Raw genomic sequence first — 20,015 nt, forward strand, 5'->3', positions numbered from 1 at the left:
GCTAGCAAATCCTCACATTTGTATTTGTGTTATGGTGGAGGAATTTCCATTGACCTTTATTGTTTTTATAATGAGTTAATTATATTTTCTATCCCCTAATCATATCATAAAATTTTATTAACTATTATGCTGTTTTCCACGTGGCCCCGTTGACTGCACTCCATGATGTATATAATGTCAGGTTTTACTTTTATTGTAAGGACAGTTGGTAAAAACCTGACCCACAAACATAACACATATTCATCCACATGGCTGAAGAAATGTGGCTTTCAGCAAGCAGTCATGTGGGAAACTGATAATGCTCGAGAGCAGAATGTAGAGAGAGCGAGAGAGAGATGTGCATGGCATGGTTATGCTAACAGACCATGTATTAAGATTTCTCTCATACTGTTCTCTAACTAATATCTGCCCTCAGTCAATCTCTCTCTCTCTCTCTCTCTCTGTATCCATCTCTACAAGCAGCAGTGAAAGTATCTGAAGCCTCTGGGCAGTGTTTTTCTGCCCTCTACTGTTCACAGCCCAAATAGCCAGAGCAAATTTGTTATTGTTGCTTTTTTTTTTTTAAGCAGGATGTCATTTTAAAATAACAATCCAAGTATGGTCTTAGGGTACATTCATTTGGACTTGTGCATGTTAACAGAAATGTTTGTGTTTGTAAAAAGGCATGGGATGTTTCAGATTTGTTTGTTCTTTGCATGCTTTAGAGAAGCATTTAAGAAGAGCAGTCCTCTGAATGGATTGGCTCTGTAAAGCTCGAAATGTGTCACATGACCTGAATTACACAAATTGCGTATCAGGCACTCCTGTCGGCCAGCAATCTTTATATTCAAAGATAAAAGCTTATTATTTATTCATTTATTTATTGTTCATTTGTTTTTGTTCATATTTTGAATTAGACTTAGTTTGTATATTTCCTGTTTTCACTTTGATTTAGTTGTAGTATTTTTATTTTTGTTTTAAATGTCTGTATACTTCTAATTCATTTTTATTTTTATTCTGTACATTTTTATTCAGTGTTTTACGTGTTTTTATATTTACACTAGTATTGTTTTTATTAATTTAATATAATAATGTGTAAATATAATATTTTTAATGTGCTATTTTACTCAAACACACTTAATATATTAATATTATGTAGTATAATATATATATATATATATATATATATATATATATATATATATATATATATATATATATATATATATTTTTTTTTTTTTTTTTTACATTTTTCATTAAATGTAAATGTTTTTCATATTGACTATTTTATTTACATCAATTTTTGGTATGTATTTCATACTCATCATTAGTTGAAATTAGAGGTCGACCGATATATCGGACGATATTTGTCATTTTTTAATATATCGGCATCGGCCGATATCCGTGTTTAGTAGCGCCGATTTAAAGTCAGGCACGTCGGCGGGCAGCCCCGTGTTATTGGCGCGGTGGAAAGTGCTGCTGCCGCATGTGAAGCACCCCAAGCCAAAACTTTTGGAAGATTCATCAACAGTCCTGGGAGATAAAGGTAGTCAGAGAATTTCACTCTGTAAATGGGGTGGAGAAGTTGGCAGCTCTTACAAACACTGCAGCGTGATTGAGGGCTCCGTTACTCCGCCCCGCTCACAGACAGCACCGTGCTCAGAGAGACAGCTGTCCTGGAGCTGCCCAGAACAGTGAATTACATTTGTTCAGAAGCATGGTTTGATGCATACAATAGCCAGGTTTCCATCCAACTCATTTGTATTTAGGGATGTCAATATTCGATAGTTTCCATGATCGATCGTCATTTAAATTTACGATCAACTAAAACCTTAATTCTGCAAAATGCGTCTGCAGCGGTATTATTATTATGTGCAAAAGCCACTTGGAAAAAAAGCTTTCTCATCCGAATTAAAGGGGTTTTAGTCTGAATAAAATGCTAGTAGCAGGACTGTAAAATGAATAGATGTGATTATGATCATTTGATCAAATGAAGAGAGCGCGCCATATGTTTTAGATCATGTTACTTTGTTGACTGTTTCCTACAAGGAGACCGCTGAATGTGCCTCTTTAAATGGTTTCGTGGTGCTCGTTGTTGTATTTTAAAACACAACTGCAATGTTTTCAAATGACAGTGACACTATAGTAGTGGTGCAACAGATCCGTGATCCGTTCGGATCAATAATCTTCGGTTCGGCACACACGTGATCCGCGGATTGATTTATGAAAAAAAAAAAAGTTGCGTATGTTCAGTCCACACTCAGTGGTCATGGCGAGTGGAGGAATGGAGGAGCTTGAACGCCCCGCGCATTTTGGCTTCCCTGTCAGATATAATGATGAAGAAAAGAGGTTAGAGTGTAAAACCGTGACGGTGCGTAGAACCATGACATCCCATCGCGCACCCAGGCTCTCTCGCCTCTCGCCTTGGGCACCAAATAACCTAGAGCCGGCCCTGCGCGCACCCATCGAACTTCAGTGAAAAGATTGTGCAAGATCTTTATGAACAGGAGAAGAAAAAAGTTGTGGATGAACTATCCCGAGCATCCTCTGTTGCGCTCACGACAGAAGGGTGGATGTCCAGGGGGACGGAGAGCTATGTGACGATAACTGTTCACTTCATTACAGCAGACTGCGAGATGAGAAGTCCAGCTATTATGTTAAAAAGAAGATATTATGCCATGTGCACTTTAAGTTGATTTAATATATTTTAATTTAATAATTGAATGTTAATAGAAAAAGACAAAACGTATGTTTATTTGTCTTGGCCTTTTTGTTTTTGCTGATCCGAAAAATGATCCTACCCATACGAGGACGAGCGAGCGCGGGTTTGACTAGATGTATTTGGAGGTTATTGCTCACGTCTCGTTCTACACATATGCAAATGTTTCCATATTAGCAATGTATCTGAATGTTAAACTATAATATTTTTTATTTTTTTAATGTAAACTAGACGGAAAAGATCATCCTCTTCACATGAGCAAAAACGTGCATAACAGCAGAGTGGACCGGTATACTACGGTCTGTTTAAACTGACCAGTGTAACCTTTTATATGTTTGGTTGACTGTACTTTATTTTAATAATGAACAGACTGCGATGTAAGTTTGAAATTAGAATGCATTTTAGATGTTCTGTGCAGGGCCGTGCAGAGACCTTTGGAGGGGCAGGTGCTCAAAGTATAAAAGGGGCACATGGAACAAGGCTTTAAATGGCACTGTCCAAAATATCAACACAGCAATATATTGTGATGCATTCCTTCCTGATTCGCGTATCGATATGGATGATTATGTATTAATACGGCAGCAAATGCTCTGATGCAGTTTTGAAAAAGAAAAAATAGAAAAGACAATTTTAAGTTTAAAAGTAAAAAAAATATTTTCTTCCCACCTAATAATAGCTCTGGGATCAGAAACTGAAATGTCTTAAGTTCTCCCAACCTGATGGCTTTTTCTTCTCTGTTTCTACAGAATAATTAAGAGCATCTGTTATAGTAAAAACTATAGAAAACGCTTGTGCCTCTACATTTTCCTCTTTCTCACCAGCCTCTGTCTCCTGGCTTGCTGTTCCCTGCTCCCTTTCTGTCACTTGTGCCTCTACATTTCCTTCTTTTTCTTCCTCTGTCTCCATCTCCTCATCTGGGGCCCGTTTCACAAGGGAGGTTAAGTGAGAACTGAGTATGTTAACCCTGAAATGAGGGAAACTCTAGGTTTTCTTTTTCGGAATGGGAGGTTTGTCAAACCTGAGAAAGCAGGGTAAGTCAAACCCGTTTCTGAAAGAGAGGTAACTTACACTCAGAGTCAGTTACCATGGTAACTTACACTATGGCCCTAACCTGGTTGGGAGCAGGTTTTCTTCGATAAACCCAGTTTTATTTCGGTCTCCTCCCCCTTTTTAAACACTTCATTAATGCACGCTGGAAAAATGCTCTTCTTACTAAGTGTTTTTTTTTCTTCTTTTTTTGCCCAAGTACAAATATTTTAAAAAAATTATAAAATAAAGATCGATTTTCTATATAAGAAAATTATATAAGAAATTTTGTCTTGTTTCCTGGGGGGTGATCTAAATTAAGTGCAATTTACTTAACCAAAATTATATGCCAGTGTGGTAATAAAAATAATCTTAATGCAAATGGTAAACCTTATTCTGAGTGTCTATTACTAAGTGCAAATCTACTGTAGCTCCACCCTCCATCGACACATAAGGTTAAATATGACACATGTGAATAACGGCTTCAGTGATGTAGGCACTAGGCAGTAATGTTTTTGGCACGGAAACTAGCTTGTAACGCTATTTATTGGGTTAGAGTCCGGCTTTTGCCGAGCTCATTATTCTCACTTTTCTCATCACATGTCACATTAGAATTTATTTTCAATAAAAATTAACAAAATGTTCTTAAAGTGGAAGTAAAGTGCCTAACTAGTGTTTAATAATGATACAACTATTTATAATTGTAATAAATATAATCATTTACAATGTTATTATTGCATCCTGTTAATGTATAACAATACTGAGGTGCAAATGTATCTGCCAGTATAAAGTATAACTAGCATCTAAATATTATTTACACTTAGTCTGTTGCAAAGTACTGCTACTTTTACATTGTTAATAGAATATATCACGATTTTCACTGTACATTTTTTTCTGTAAATAGCATCTAGAGCTACTTTGTCACGCTGTCTGGACTCTGTTTCCCTGGGTGTCCACTAGTGGGCTCACTTCCCCTTAGGCACTTCACCATAGGCACTAGTATTCCACTAGTCTTGTCCTGTCATCACAGTAATTGCACTCCTGCTAATTGCACCAGGTGCATTAACTTAATTGTCATTAGCCTCCCTATAAATACCTGTCTTTCGATGTTGTCTGTATGGAGTCCTTACCTTTCGTTTTATCAGCCTTCTCATCCTCCGAGATTCTCCTTTGTCTTCTCGTCCTCCCTCGTTTTCCGAGTTCCCTTTCCTGTCCCTTTCCTTTGTTTGTTTTGGACTGCTTGTTTGGTTTTGACCTTGGATTGTTTTCGACCATGATTTTGGATTATCTTTTAACAATAAACATCTGCAATTGGATCTACTCTCTCCTGTGTCTCACTGAACACGATCGTCACATACTTGCACTTAGCCTACTGTAAATAGGATCTATTGCTAAGAAAGTATGTTAATTCCACTTAGTGTAAATAGCCACTGCCATATTTTTCTAACTCTATTGGCAGATCATTTGTAAAATAAGAAAAATACACTTAAAATATTATTATTAATATGATTATCTTATATATATTTTTTGCCCATGAGATTCATTAATTCATTAATCTAATGTTCTGCCAGTTTTCACCTGTGATATTATAACACTGATAAGAATTACATTTGTATCGAGTCTGAAGTATGCAGATGGATTTTTGGCGGGAGCTGTTGCCATGGTGAATCGTAATATCGGTGCTCCATTGATACTGGCTTTTTATAGTAGTGGTGCACGCGCTTAACTCAGAGTCAGTCAATTTAGAGTTGATTAAACCAACTCATTTCAGCTGTTCTGTAACCGAAAATTCTGAGTTTCCCATCTCAGGGTAAGTCAACTCAGAGTTCAAGTTTAAACTCAGAGTTGGTTGAACCTCCTTAGTGAAACGGGCCCCAGCTCTATTACTTTGAACTCTCTGTCCATTTAGAAACAAGGCATAATTTACTATTTCAGCATTAATCTATTTTTTTACCATCACTACTGTCTACTCTTGCACCTAATCAATAAGTCCACCTTAAATATTGATACAAAGCATTAAACAACTGATACACTGGAATATAGTGATTAATATTATTAGTACTGTTGCAGTTGTTGTCTAAAATTGAACACCTTTGCAATGTAAACAAATGACAGGCTACAAGTGTTATTCATCCATCTCCTTCACACTGCACTTTGATGTCAGGTGTCAGATGTCAATATATATATATATATATATATATATATATATATATATATATATATATATATATATATATATATATTTGTGTCAAATTTAAATATAATTATAATTTAATTCATTTCTTAATTTTTTTTATTTTTATAATGATAATTCAGAGAATGAGAAAATCTGAATAAGCCTTACCAGTGTTGTGATAATTATTTTTAAGGCACTCTATGTTTTAAAAAAAATTATTAAATACTGTAATATAATACTAGTTTAGTCAAATAACATAAAGAAGACCATACCCCTCGATCCCTGTGAAACTTTTCTTCCTCAAACAGCACGCTAACGTTACTCTACACTACAGACTACACACAGCAATATAAACAACATATCTGCATGTTCTCACATCACATCGTTCTTGTAAAATAATAAAAATCAAAATCACTTCGCTGAGAATGAAACACCACTTACCAGCTGCCGCGGTGTTAATAATATCCTCTAGCAATAAAAAAATGTGCGTTCAGCTTGAGAGGAATCGTCCCGCTCGGAGGAGGTCGTCGTCGTCAGGTGAAAGGTCATCATGTGGGTCATTTTATTTATGGCTAAATTATTATTAATACATTTTACTAATATTTAGATTGGGCATGGGCAGGCATTCACAAAAGGGCATGTTATTACAAAAAATTTGAGGAAAATTTGCTTTGACAAAAGGGCACTTTGGGCATCAAAGGGCAAAGGTGCAGGTGCTCAAGCAGCTAGTTATCAGGAGATTTTGGAGCACTTCATGCTTCCATCTGCTGAAAAGCTTTATGGAGATGAAGATTTCATTTTTCAGCACGACCTGGCACCTGCTCACAGTGCCAAAAACACTGGTAAATGGTTTACTGACCATGGTATTACTGTGCTCACTTGGCCTGCCAACTCTCCTGACCTGAACCCCATAGAGAATCTGTGGGATATTGTGAAGAGAAAGTTGAGAGACGCAAGACCCAACACTCTGGATGAGCTTAAGGCCGCTATCGAAGCATCCTGGGCCTCCATAACACCTCAGCAGTGCCACAGGCTGATTGCCTCCATGCCACGTCGCATTAAAGCAGTCATTTCTGCAAAAGGATTCCCGACCAAGTATTGAGTGCATAACTGAACATAATTATTTGAAGATTGACTTTTTTGTATTAAAAACACTTTTCTTTTATTGGTCGGATGAAATATACTAATTTTTTAAGACAGGCATTTTGGGTTTTCATGAGCTGTATGCCAAAATCACCAGTATTAAAACAATAAAAGACCTGAAATATTTCAGTTGGTGTGCAATGAATCTAAAATATATGAAAGTTTAATTTTTATCATTACATTATGGAAAATAATGAACTTTATCACAATATGCTAATTTTTTGAGAAGGACCTGTATATATTACCTGTTTTATATATTTAATACTTGGTCAGTTTATTGATTTGTTTGGTTAACTTTGGATACATTTTTTATTTTAATACCGTGCAGTGCACAAAATTAAGATTCAAGAGATGGTTCAAGTCAGTGCTCAATAAATGATGATAAGTTTAGAAATGTTGTGCATCCACTTATTATTAGTGTGCCATTTTAGCATGCAAATGAAGGGGAAAACTTCAAGATATCGGCCCTAAAAATCGGCAGCACATATCGGCCATCTGCTGACCCTGACCTCTAAACATCGGCATCGGCTATAGAAAAACCCATATCGGTCGATCTCTAGTTGAAATACTATGCTGTCATGTTAACACAGATTGTGCTCTGTACAGTGGAACTGGCAGACAGAAGGCATATAGTAGTTATCATACTAAAAACCCCCATCCCCTCCTGTCCTCATTACCAATTTGGTTGGTAATTATGTAAAACTTCCATTTCCAGCAAGCCCCTGAAAACATGCATCTCCTCATTACCAATCAAAATGAGCTTTGGAGCTGTTGATATCTCCCCAAAATACCAGTTCTGCTGTGCAATATTTGTTTGATTAGTACAGACACACCAATCGCATACATTTCAATATGGTGTGGAAGACATAGCATCCTGGCAAATAGTGTCTGTTCAGTTTGCTTTGAGAAAGGCTGTTTAAGATCCGAATGAGAGAGCAAGTTATTCAAGACAGGGAGTTAATATGCTCTTCATTAATGCTTAAGAGCTCCCTTGACACTCAGCAAGTGTGTAAAAGCATCAGCAGGGATGCTAGTTCTCTAATATGTGATGAATTGATCTTTATATTTGTGAATTAATACATGCTAATAGAGTTGCTTAAACACAACCCTAAACCATTCCCTAAATAACAAATAGATAAATTAATAATAATAATATTAATATATATATATATATATATATATATATATATATATATATATATATATATATATATATATATATAATTATTCAAAATGTAATTAAATTTATGCATTTATCAGATGCTTTTATCCAAAGCGACTTACAGTGCATTCAGGCTTTCAAATTGTTTTTTTTTTTTTACCTATCATGTGTTCCCGGGGAATCGAACCCCCAACCTTGCGCTTGCGCTCTACCAATTGAGCTACAGGAACACTATTATTATTATATTAGTATTATTTTGTAAATTAAAATCAGTGTTGTACAAAACTACATTAGAACAAAGCAAATCATAGAGGTTTTGACATGAGTGTAAGTAAATGATGATAGATTGGATTTGTTTTTGTTTTTTTGTATGTATTAACTGATTGTCTTTATGTTTGTCTAAGTTGCATATACATGGAACTTTCAGCTCATAACTGCAAAATAATGAACACTTATAGTCTGAAGAAATTATGTTTTAATATTGGTAATGTCACAGCGCCTTTGTGGTCAGACAAGGAATTTGTTGTGATAGATGGAGCAGATGGCAATAAATAAATAAATAAATATAGATAGATCTTCTCAGGTTATGCATGTAAACATGGTTACACAAGAGGAACCAACAGGCAGGTCCTAGGCATGGTGGGACACAGTGTCTCGTTCCCTCTTGGGGAACCATGTTTACATGTGTAACTCAAGACCATCCCCTTCTAGGGAACTCCACACTGAATCCCCTAGGGCAAGGTTCCTCAAATCTGGACCTTGAGATCCAAGTTCCTGCAGAGTTTAGCTCTAACCCTAATCAAACACACCTGAGCATGCTAATCAAAGCCAATCAATGTCTTTGGGATCATTAGAAAATCACAGGCAGGTGACTTTGATCAGGGTTGGAGCTAAACTCTGCAGCTCATTGGACCTCCAGGGCAAGATTTGAGGAAGGGGGCCTTAGGGGGCACAATGGGGAACAAAATACTCACTACGCCATGCCTCGGTGCATGCATGACCACCTGGTGAGAGAGCACCAAAGAAATGGCAAGCATGCAAAGATTTAAAGGGGACATGCCAACAAAGCTGAATGGGGCAAACCAGCCAAAATAGTATAAAGGAGGGACATCCAATTCTGCCAAGATGTGAACATAATTGTCCTCAAACAGTAATGCATATAGAAACAATGGGCCATCTGCTTAAAACCCTGATGTAGGGGAGCCAGCCCAAAGTATGGGGAGTTCGGGGGATCGCCTGCTTGGAAATTCCATGAGATTAGGGGAGACCGTCCACACATAAAAAGGAGAACTGCCTACTTTGAAACCCTAAGGTGGGGAGGCAGCTAAACCCTGCTCACAGCTCAAGGAGGAGAGACTGAACCATCAGCAGGTGGTTTGTGAAGCAAAGCTCACCAGTAACATCATAAGTAACAGACCGAGGTGTAGGGGGCTCAGGAGAGACATCAAAGACTGCTAGGGATGGGAGGTTCTCTGTGTTCAGGCTATATTCTGAGCTCGGAGCCCTCCTACAGGAGAGCACACCAAATATACTTAATATTTGCTCAGTCCAATTATATGTAAGTGGGAACTCATGAAACTGGGAAGCGGGAGGAGCACGAGTGGCAACACTAATTTTCTTGTCCTGTCTCTGACCCTCAGATCATTACGGGCCAGTCCATTCGGAGGCTTCAGGAGGGTATCTGGTTCAGCAGGAAATGTATCTCCTGAAAATCAAGTCAAGCCACCTTTATTTGTATAGCAGTTTATACAATACTGGTTGTGCCAAAGCTGCTTACAGTGTTAAGCCTGTTTAACACTTATAATAGTTTATATCATATTTTTTAAACATGATATATTTATTGTCCTACTTATTTATGAAATTGTATGAACAGATGTTTAGATTATAGTTCAGGTTTATTTTTTATATATATATATATATATTTTTTTTTTACAAAATATAGATTTTTTTAAAATATCTCAGTATAGCATAGTGACTGCAGAAAAAAAGTTAACCATGCATTCACAAATTTGCAATAGGCAATTATTTCATTTTATTGAAATGTACACATTTTTGAATATTTAAATATTATATCTAAATATTCTTTTGGATGTAATATAAAAGTCACTTTAATTTTAATATTCGGCCCCTACATGAAGAGAGAGTCAGTGGTCTGCTGCGTGAGGAAAGTGAGTCTCCGGCTGCGCAAAGTGAGTCGCCGGCTGCGTGAATCATTCGCTGAGGAAAGTGAGTCGTTCGCTGCGTGAGTCGTTCACTGAGGAAAGTGAGTTCGCTGAGGAAAGTGATTTCGTTCGCTGCGTGAGGAAAGTAAGTCGTTCGCTGCGTGAGGTGAGTGTGTATACTGATGCACCGCCGGCCTGTCAGTGGTAAACTCAGTGGCTACTGGCAACTGTACGGTGAATTCCCGCGACAAGTCAGTAGCCTTATTTTTGGACCGGGCCGCACGCCGTAGTCGAGGTGATGATTTCTTTGCAGAGGATCTGTCTCTAGGGCACATCTAGTTGACATGGTCTCCACTGACATTTAGGGCTGTAGAGGATGTCTTTAGGTGCTGATCCATCATTTGATCTGGATACAGACTGGATATAGCTACGCTGACTTCGGAAAAAGAATGAAAGGGACTAATATTAGTGTAGATGCCATTGTTCTTATGATGCTCTAGTACATCGGGTGTTATGTGAAGTGTTCCAGGTTCTGACTGACATAATAAATGTAGCCTAAAAATAATTTAACGGATTTGAATTATAGAAATTCAATAGTGTGTTATGTGTATGCCAAGTTAAAGAGATTGATCTTTAATCTAGATTTAAACGAGTGTCTGCTTCCTGGACAACACTAGGTACAGTAGATTATTCCAGAGATTGGTCAATAAATAGGAAAAGGATCTGCCACCTGCAGTTGATTTTCATATTCTAGGTTTTATTAAAAGCCAATCATGCCCTTGCTTCCCTGAACTTTTCAACCACTGTCTTAACAGATGTGCCAAAATCCCAGAGCGTGAAAGCAGAGCATTGAGAAGGATGTCAAATATCTCGGACATGGAGGCATACATTTCCTAAAATGCTTGGTTGACTTTTTGCTCTCCATGGTGCTTCACAATGATGTCACTTCCTATGATTTGGAAGTGTTTTCACACATGCTTTAGATAAAAGATATGTTTTATAATATTGTACACAATTTGTAAAAGCCATTAAACAATTTGCAATGTGATTAAATAACATGAAACACATTCATAAGGCTGTTTTCATATCAAAACTTTTCTCATCAAGTTGGCGTGAACAACAAACCATTGGCGTTTGATATTTTGAACTCAGTTTGAAGGGCTCATTGAACAAATCGTAATAATTGAAATAAATTGTAAATAGGTCCAGTGAAAGTACTATTTCTGAGGTCTAGGTTTAATATTTTTGATATGTTTTTTGTGTCTGTTTTCTATACAGAGGCATCTGTCCTAAGCTACGATGGCAGTATGTATATGAAGGTGGTGATGCCGAAGGTAATACATACAGAAGCAGAGGATGTGTCTCTGAGGTTTATGTCCCAGCGTGCCTTTGGCCTGTTGATGGCTGCCACATCACGTGAGTCCGCAGACACACTACGACTAGAACTGGACAGCGGCCGTGTCAAACTGACCGTCAATTTAGGTATCGTATGCTGCTATATTTCTCTCTCTGTCCCTCTTTTCCTCGTCGTCTTTGGTTATTTTTTATTTTTGTCAGTTACTGGATGTTATCATCTTTCTTACACTAGAACTAAATTATTATTGTTTTGTTGATCTGCATGGATTGCTCCTGTTTGCTTTTCATTCTCTTGCTTTGTCAGAGGGTGATGTGGACGGACGAGTTCTCTCATCGTCTCATGTAACCTCTGACCTCATGATCGAAGCAACACATCTGCGCCAGTCATTCTCATGCATGACAATTGTTTACTTAAATTGAAGGAACATAATATATGCATAATATGTATGTGTGTATTAGGGGTGGAGCAGTTAAACTTATGGTTCTGTTTGTATGTATTTTAGAGTCACGGTTTCAGTATGGTTCGGCATGTACTATGATTAGGGAAAACTATACTGTCAAATAAAAATAAAGAAAATACGAAAAATTCTAACTACAAGCAACAGCACAAATAAAAAAAATAGAGATTTTCCTTTTTTTTTTTTTTTTTTTTTAGTTTTTAGGTACAAAAATGTAATAAAGTAATGAAATGTAAAACAGCATTGCATATTTGATTGTATAAATTAAAAATGCATCTTTATTAAAGTTACAAAAGCTATTCAATCAAAAGCAGTGAGTAATTTCTTTGCTGTTGCTGTTTGATTAATATTAAGAGTGCTGCCACTTTTAAGAGAAAGCCCTGATCCAATATGTTCAGCCGGCTATGTCTGCTCTAGGATACTTACCAAGATGAGCATTCTGGCATATTTGTGTGAATCTGACTGCACATATTCCAGCATATGGCACTTGCATTGAACAAGAGTGAATGGTTAGTCCACATGTTTATTTATTCATTTTTTATTCATATCTGTTGTTGTGATGTACTGGGAAGCCAGAATCCGCATCCAGCAACAGAAACATATATTAGCCGAACCCTGTTTGTTTTACGTGTTATTTATAGCAAACAATATTACAGATGCATTTTCAGATTTAAGTTGAACCTAGTCCTAGCGCGTGCCAAACTGTGTCTGGAGAACCGTACAGTTTGATATTTTTCCGCGAACCGTTCCACCCCTATATATATATATATATATATATATATATCATACATGGCAGTTTAATGTATCACCAGGCCTAAGTTACATACTATGTACAAGACTGTTTCTTTGTAATATTTTTTTCTGTATTTGTGTCTGCTCTGTTCTTATAGTAAGATGGGTTTAACAATCAGTTATGCATCTTTCTGTATAACTATCTTTGTCACGTTATCAGGAAAATATCTACCCATTCCCATCCCTCACTCTAAACGGCATTTATCATGCCTTGTTCAAAGATGGTACTCATCCCTTCAATGGCCTTTAGCCTGCGGCCCTGTAAGCAAAAAGCCTGAGACCAGAGCATCCAGCACACCTGCAGCTGGTAGTCAAATCATCATCCACAAAACATTAAAAGCATAAAAAACAATCAGAACACTCAGTGTTTTCATTTTTTTTTTATGTAGTACAAGCTACAAGTCTGTGTGGTGCTAATGCATTTTGGACCAAGGCTGTTTGCTCCCACTTTTCTGTTGCGGTTGATGGCACATGATAAAAATGGCCATATGGATTCCAACCTGGATGACAATTGTTACATCCAGGTTACAATTGTCATACGAATCTGCAGTTCTCTGTGAAATTCATACAGTTTGTGCTTGACCAATAATGTAGATGATAATTCATAAAAGAAAGACGAAAAAGCTAAAGTATAACTTAATTGATGAATCCTTTTGGATTAGAGCAGGCAGCCATTTTATATGGATTACCACTATATAAATGAAATACTTAAAAAAAAAAAAAAAAAAAAAGTTTTTGAATAGTTTAATTAGCCTTAAAAATTATATTCTTACAATTGTCTGAGCATGTTAATCTCTTTCAGTAGTCATAGAAATGATAATAATTGGCAAAACAAGTTATATCAAACATACTGGCTGGAATGATAAAACAGATGTTGGAAATTATCCAAAATGGCTGCTGCTCCATGTGCTCATCCCCGGAAGGTGGTGTTTCTGTTGTTGGATGTCTGCAGCTGTATCCTTGAAGGACGCGATTTCATCTGTCACTTGTTCTTCCCCATCTAGATTGTGGCAGGATAAACTGTAACACCAGTAAGTTTTTTACTCAGTTTGTTCTACATAAACACAGACATTAGCTTATGAAATTGATGTTTATTTCCGTAGACTGTCAGTTTGATCTCATTTCTTAAACAGTGTTGCTAACCTATACTACCAGTTAAACGTTTGGATTTATTCTACCCATTTTTTCTTTATTCTTTTTTAAAAAAAAATTATTATTTTCATTAGATTAGATAAGGGGTTACTGTTTGCAATAAATAAATAAATAAATAAATGCATGTATATATATATATAAATATTATAAAATATTAGTTGCTTTTTACAGTCTTTTGAACACTTTCAGCAAACTCTATAGTTGCATCCTAAAGGCTGGAATAAACTACACGAGTTTTAAAATCAGAACAGATTTTAAAACACTGGCCATCAAACACTTTGTAATTGTCACAGAGGAAAAACTGGCCATCAGACACTGAACAACTGAGGATAGAACACTACGAGACTTTAAAGTTGTTCCAATCAAAATTAACTCATGCAGAAACAGGCACCTAGTTTCTAGGAAACACATGATAAATAAAAACAATATGCGCAGTGTTGCCAACATCTTTCAAATGAAAGTAGCTAAAGCCGCTTGAAAAGTTGTCGCTAGATGACGTCATATGTTAATTAACATATTCACAATGTCATTGCATGACTTTTACATTTGTTTGCCTCTGTGCTCACAAACTGTATTTTAATGCAGCCAAATTCTCAATAAAACTTTTCACTGATATATGTTTCTATTTCTGTTGTCAGACAATGGGATGAAGATGAAATAGTGACTGAAATGCAGCCCATTAAGACTATAACCAGCTCTCTAATCTGCACAAAAATCCGGATACATAAACAGGATGTCGTCTAATGAAATCAAATACACATAACATAAAGACAATGGCTGTGCCATGATTTCAGTTATATTTGCATGTAAAATAGAGTTCGAAGTGACAGATTGTCTTCTTTAACTGAAATCGTTGCTCATCTCAGCTGCTAGCTGAACAGAGCAGATGCAGAGAGAGGTGTGTGTGTGCGCTGGAAAAGCTAGACATCATGCTTGTGTGGCAGTACCGGCGAGTCACAGAAACTAAATAAGGTTTGTCCAAGAAGTCGCTTTGTCGCTTGGTGGTTTTTGGGAAAAAAAGTTGGTAAAGGGGTATGAAAATTTGCTAAATCTAGCGACAATGTCACTAAATTGGCAACACCGACTGTGTTCCAAAATCTGCTGAAAAAATTTAACATATCTGATATTCTCAGATGGGATGTAATCATAGTATGAAGCTCAAAAAAAAAAAAAATTAATTAATTAAACATAAAATAGAGTCTTTGACCATCATGCATTACTTGACTGAAATCTGTCAACTTAAATCTGCAGGCTAGCTCTGATTTTGGAAACTAGTGTTGACTTATCCAAACTCTAAATCGGAGGGAAATCTTGGCAAAAATCATGTAGTGTATTCCTGCCTTAAGATGCTTTTAAACAGCACTGAATGACTTCTCATATGTGCTTGAAATTTTTTATTCACCGCTATAATTTTCTTTCAATTTTATATTTCAGTTTTAATGTTTTCATTTCATTTATGACTAAGCCTTTAAATCAAAGGGCTTCTTTTAAGGACAAGTATAAAAAATTAGGATAAAGTCCAAACTTTTGATCCTTGTCCATGTTTTAAAAGCTGTTAAATGTTATTATTTAAGCATTATTAAATAATGCAGTTTTAAAGTTTTTGTAATGCTATGAAAAAGTATAACTGCTTTTACTCCTCTAAAAGGCTCTGGTTTCTCATCCCCTTCCTTGTCAGAGATTTGTAAGGTTAAGATTTAGATCTTCTTCTTCTTCTTCTTCTTCTTCTTATTATTATTATTATTATTATGTAAGGTTATAGAAAAGTAAAATCCCATTCCTTTTCTCCATAGATAAATAATTTTAGCCACATGAATACAGATGTACCATAAGCTCTGAGGATGATACATTTTGAAATATGCTTCTGTAGAAGCCACAAATCAGTGTGATTTTCCGTTATTGATAGATTGTAGTTAACATCAAAAGGAAACTAAATTTGGCTCAGCTTTTACCATTTACCCTCACATTGCAAATTTGATTAGAATTTAGAATTTTGGTTAGAATTTCTATTTTGTTAATCTAATTATAATTGTATTTAATTTGTCTTTATCCTTATAATCACATATTGTCACTAGTTTTATATTGTACTATGGTTTCTGATTCGATATACTTACTTCTATAAGTATACTTACATATTTCTGTGTGTATGCAGTTTTGCACCTTTTTTTATTTATTTTTAATAATTTTCACTTGCTTTTTTGCTTCAAATCAGATGTTGTAATGTCATTAAATTTGGAGCTGATTGGTTTGGTTCATTACTTGACACAACTTAATTTAACGTTAATACGTTGTTCTTATTTATAGAGAAAATTAATGTGAAAAAAAGAATATAATATATACATGTATATATATATATATATATATATATATATATATATATATATATATATATATATATATATATATATACATTGGTGGTTACTGCTGCACTGCACTCAAGTAACAGTTTGATAACAGTTTTTTTTTGTGCGAATCAAAGTTCTCGGGGACACTTGTGTGCTCATCCCAGCAATCTCTTTGAATTGATTTAAATAATAATAAAATTAATAATAAAAAAAGGTCCAGTAATTACAGTGATTTGTCCATCCTGAATAAGCAGTTAGAAAAGTAAAGGGTAGCACCACATGAACATGCTGTGATTTTAAATTGGCTCTGAGTTGAAAGTTGTAATAGCCACTGAGCTGACACTACTTAGGGAAGAGCTAAAATGGAAGCACTTTATTTTACAGTCCTGTTACTCATATACATACTATGTTTTTATTATAGTAATTACAGTAACTAGTTAAAAACTACTTACCTCTAAACCTAACCCTACCCCATATAGTTACATTACAGTACTTTCTTTGTTAGGTACATTGTAATGTAATTACACGTGCTGTAAAATAAAGTGCAACTATTAAAATAGTAATACTTAGCAATATAGGACCATCTTACCTGACTAAAACAGAAGACTTTGAGTAATGAAAGATATTTAACACCATTAAATATGTTTTACATGGTTATAGTTATAAAAATATGTGATATCATTTATTATATCATATTTATTTATTTATTTATTAAATATATTAACAGAGATACCTACTTTTTTGTGACTGATTTGTTGATTCAAATAAAAGCAAAACACACACACCAATTCTATATGGCTGTGACTCTTATTTATCAAAAAATGATTTAGAAAGACTTTGTATTTCTCTATAAATTATGGTGAAAGGCACATTTATAAATCAAATCCTAATGGGACTTTTAATAATGTGACGTCATACCTCACCATCTTAAAATATAAAAACTCTATACCCTCTTTCTTTTCTAGATGTATATAAACACAAAGGTCAGGTCATTTAGAGAGTCATCTCTGTAGCTTTTTGGAGTGAATTAAAGGTTTTTGTTTATTAAGCACGTTCTTCAATTAACAGCAGAAAGGCTGAAAAGAAAATAGTAATTTAGTGCTGATTAACCTTTTTATTTATGTGGTGCTTATAGAGAGGCACTTTGTCTTCTGCTAAAGTTTAAAGGCTCAATATATTTAAGAAGCTCATGTTAATTGCACCAGTAAATCAGTACAGCAATCCATGTTTCCAAAAAGTACTTATATTTGTGCAGACAAAGTATTTGTATGACACCCTTAAAACATAAATGTCACAACTGTGTTTGGAATTAATTGCTAGCATAGTGTGCTTACCATTTCTGTGGTATGAATAAGCTACTGTATTCAACATATACCTTAGCCAAACCTAAGTTCTGATTCATGTTTTGGCCTTTTCTGAGTAACAGAAGTTTAAAAATATTGATATTCCAATGTTACTCAGAAACATTGAGTAAACAAATTACAGCAAGACTCACTTAATTAATCAGTCAGAAAATCTGAATAAATCTTTTTAGTGAACATACCTGTATTCAAAAGATTTGCATTTATTGGATTAAAATTGCCATTAGCTATTCAATGTATTCTGGGGTGTGTAGTAGTTTGGTAAGACTCAGAAAAGGTAGTTACTCAGAAAAGGCCAAAACATGAATCAGAACTTAGGTTTGGCTAATGTTGAATACAGTAGCTTATTCATACCACAGAAATGGTAAGCACACTATGCTAGCAATTAATGAATTGGTGCCCCACATTATAATATGTAAAAACATGTTTACAGTCTGTCATCTTGATGACAGAAGTTTGAAAATGTAAACCAGTTTTTTGAACACCACATGATATGAATTTTTAAAATGTTGTGAAGCTAGATATTTGATTTGCAGGGCTAGTGTGTGTAAACACTAATTGACACACATCATTCTCAGGTAAAGGACCAGAGACATTGTATGCTGGCCAGAAAGTGAACGACAATAATTGGCACTCAGTCAAAGTGATGCGGCGTGATAAAAACATCAAACTCATGGTGGATGATGATGTAGCTGAAGGTATGAATGCAGTATAATCTTTTCAGAACAGCTTTTAAGCAGCTGTCCCCATGTAATGCATTAATCCATCACTTACTAATCACTTTATCAAGACCTCCTGTTCTTCTTTCACAGGTCAGATGAATGGTGACCACACTCGACTGGAGTTTAGTAATATTGAGACCGGAATCCTGACAGAACGTTGGTTTGCCTCCACATCTCCATCCAATTTCATTGGTCACCTGCAAGGCCTAAAGTTCAACAGCCTCCTCTACATTGACATGTGCAAGAATGGGGACATCGAATTCTGTGAGCTCAATGCTCGTTTTGGCATGCGCTCCATTGTGGCCGATCCAGTTACCTTCAAGTCCAAAGGAAGCTATCTGGGTCTTGCTACACTCCAGGCTTATAGCACCATGCACCTCTTCTTTCAGTTCAAAACTACCTCGGGTGATGGATTCATTCTCTTCAACAGTGGAGATGGAAATGATTTTATTGCTGTGGAGCTTGTCAAAGGGTGAGTGGAAGTAGAGAGCTCCAAGTCAGCAAAGTTCCCACAGAATCTAGATTTTAGCAAATGGCCATTTTATTGAGGTTGACAGAAAAGGTTGGGAATCCCAAAAAGAATCCATTCTGGGGTGTTGAAAGTTGTCCACCGTAAAGTGTCTAAAAGTGTGTTCATTTTCAAGATTACCAAACTACTACACACCCCATACATTGAATAGCTAATGGCAATTTTAATCCAATAAATGCAAATCTTTTGAATACAGGTATGTTCACTAAAAAGATTTATTCAGATTTTCTGACTGATTAATTAAGTGAGTCTTGCTGTAGTTTGCATCATTACATTTTTGGGTGGTCTTGTCCCGAAGCCATCTAGTTGACAAAGTCTTTTCATGGGATCTGTCTCTAGGGCTCTTCTAGTTGACATGATCTCTACTGACATTCAGACTGTAGAGGTCGTCTTATATGTGCTGATCCTCCATCTGGCCTGGAAACCGACTGGATCCGTGTGACTATAGTGACCTCAGAATGAGAATGAAACAGACTAATAATAGATGCCATTCTTCTTATGATGTAACAAGTACATTAGGTGTAATGGGAAGTATTCCCAGTTCCGGTAGACCTAATTAATGCTGCCTTACAATCCTTTAATGGATTTGAATTATAGAAATGTGATATTGTATTATATGCATGTCTGGTTAAAGAAATGGGTCTTTAAATATCTTGCAAAATAGGAAAAGGATCTGCCCAAAGTTGATTTTGATATTCTAGGTATTATCAAATACCTAGAAATTTCAGAGTTCTAAGATCGCTGTGGACGTGAAGGACTATAATGTGATAAGAGCTTGCTCAAATATTAAGGAGCTAAAACATTCAGGGCTTTATAATTAATTAGCAAGATTATAAAATGTGTTTGTTGTTCAATAGGGAGCCAGTGCAGAGTTGACAGAACTAGGCTAATATGGTTGTACTTCCTGCTTCTAGTAAGAACTCTAGCTGTTGC

General features: G+C 35.7%; 1 protein-coding gene across 12 annotated transcripts in view; it reads left to right on the forward strand.

Annotated features, from left to right (window-relative positions):
- Positions 1-20,015, forward strand: part of LOC132092740 (neurexin-3b-like) — a 539,941-nt gene that overhangs the window by 218,887 nt on the left and 301,039 nt on the right. For all 12 annotated transcript variants that reach the window (XR_009422248.1, XR_009422247.1, XR_009422249.1 and 9 more), the window contains 4 exons: positions 11,646-11,849; positions 13,978-14,004; positions 18,410-18,529; positions 18,644-19,025. Coding sequence is in view for 9 of the 12 variants with exons in the window: in XM_059499108.1 (XP_059355091.1) it covers positions 11,646-11,849; positions 13,978-14,004; positions 18,410-18,529; positions 18,644-19,025 (733 nt within the window). In the remaining 3 variants the exon portion in view is untranslated. The remainder of the gene's footprint in view (positions 1-11,645; positions 11,850-13,977; positions 14,005-18,409; positions 18,530-18,643; positions 19,026-20,015) is intronic.

Source organism: Carassius carassius, chromosome 18, assembly GCF_963082965.1.
Source record: "Carassius carassius chromosome 18, fCarCar2.1, whole genome shotgun sequence".
Taxonomy (NCBI): Eukaryota; Metazoa; Chordata; class Actinopteri; order Cypriniformes; family Cyprinidae; genus Carassius; species Carassius carassius.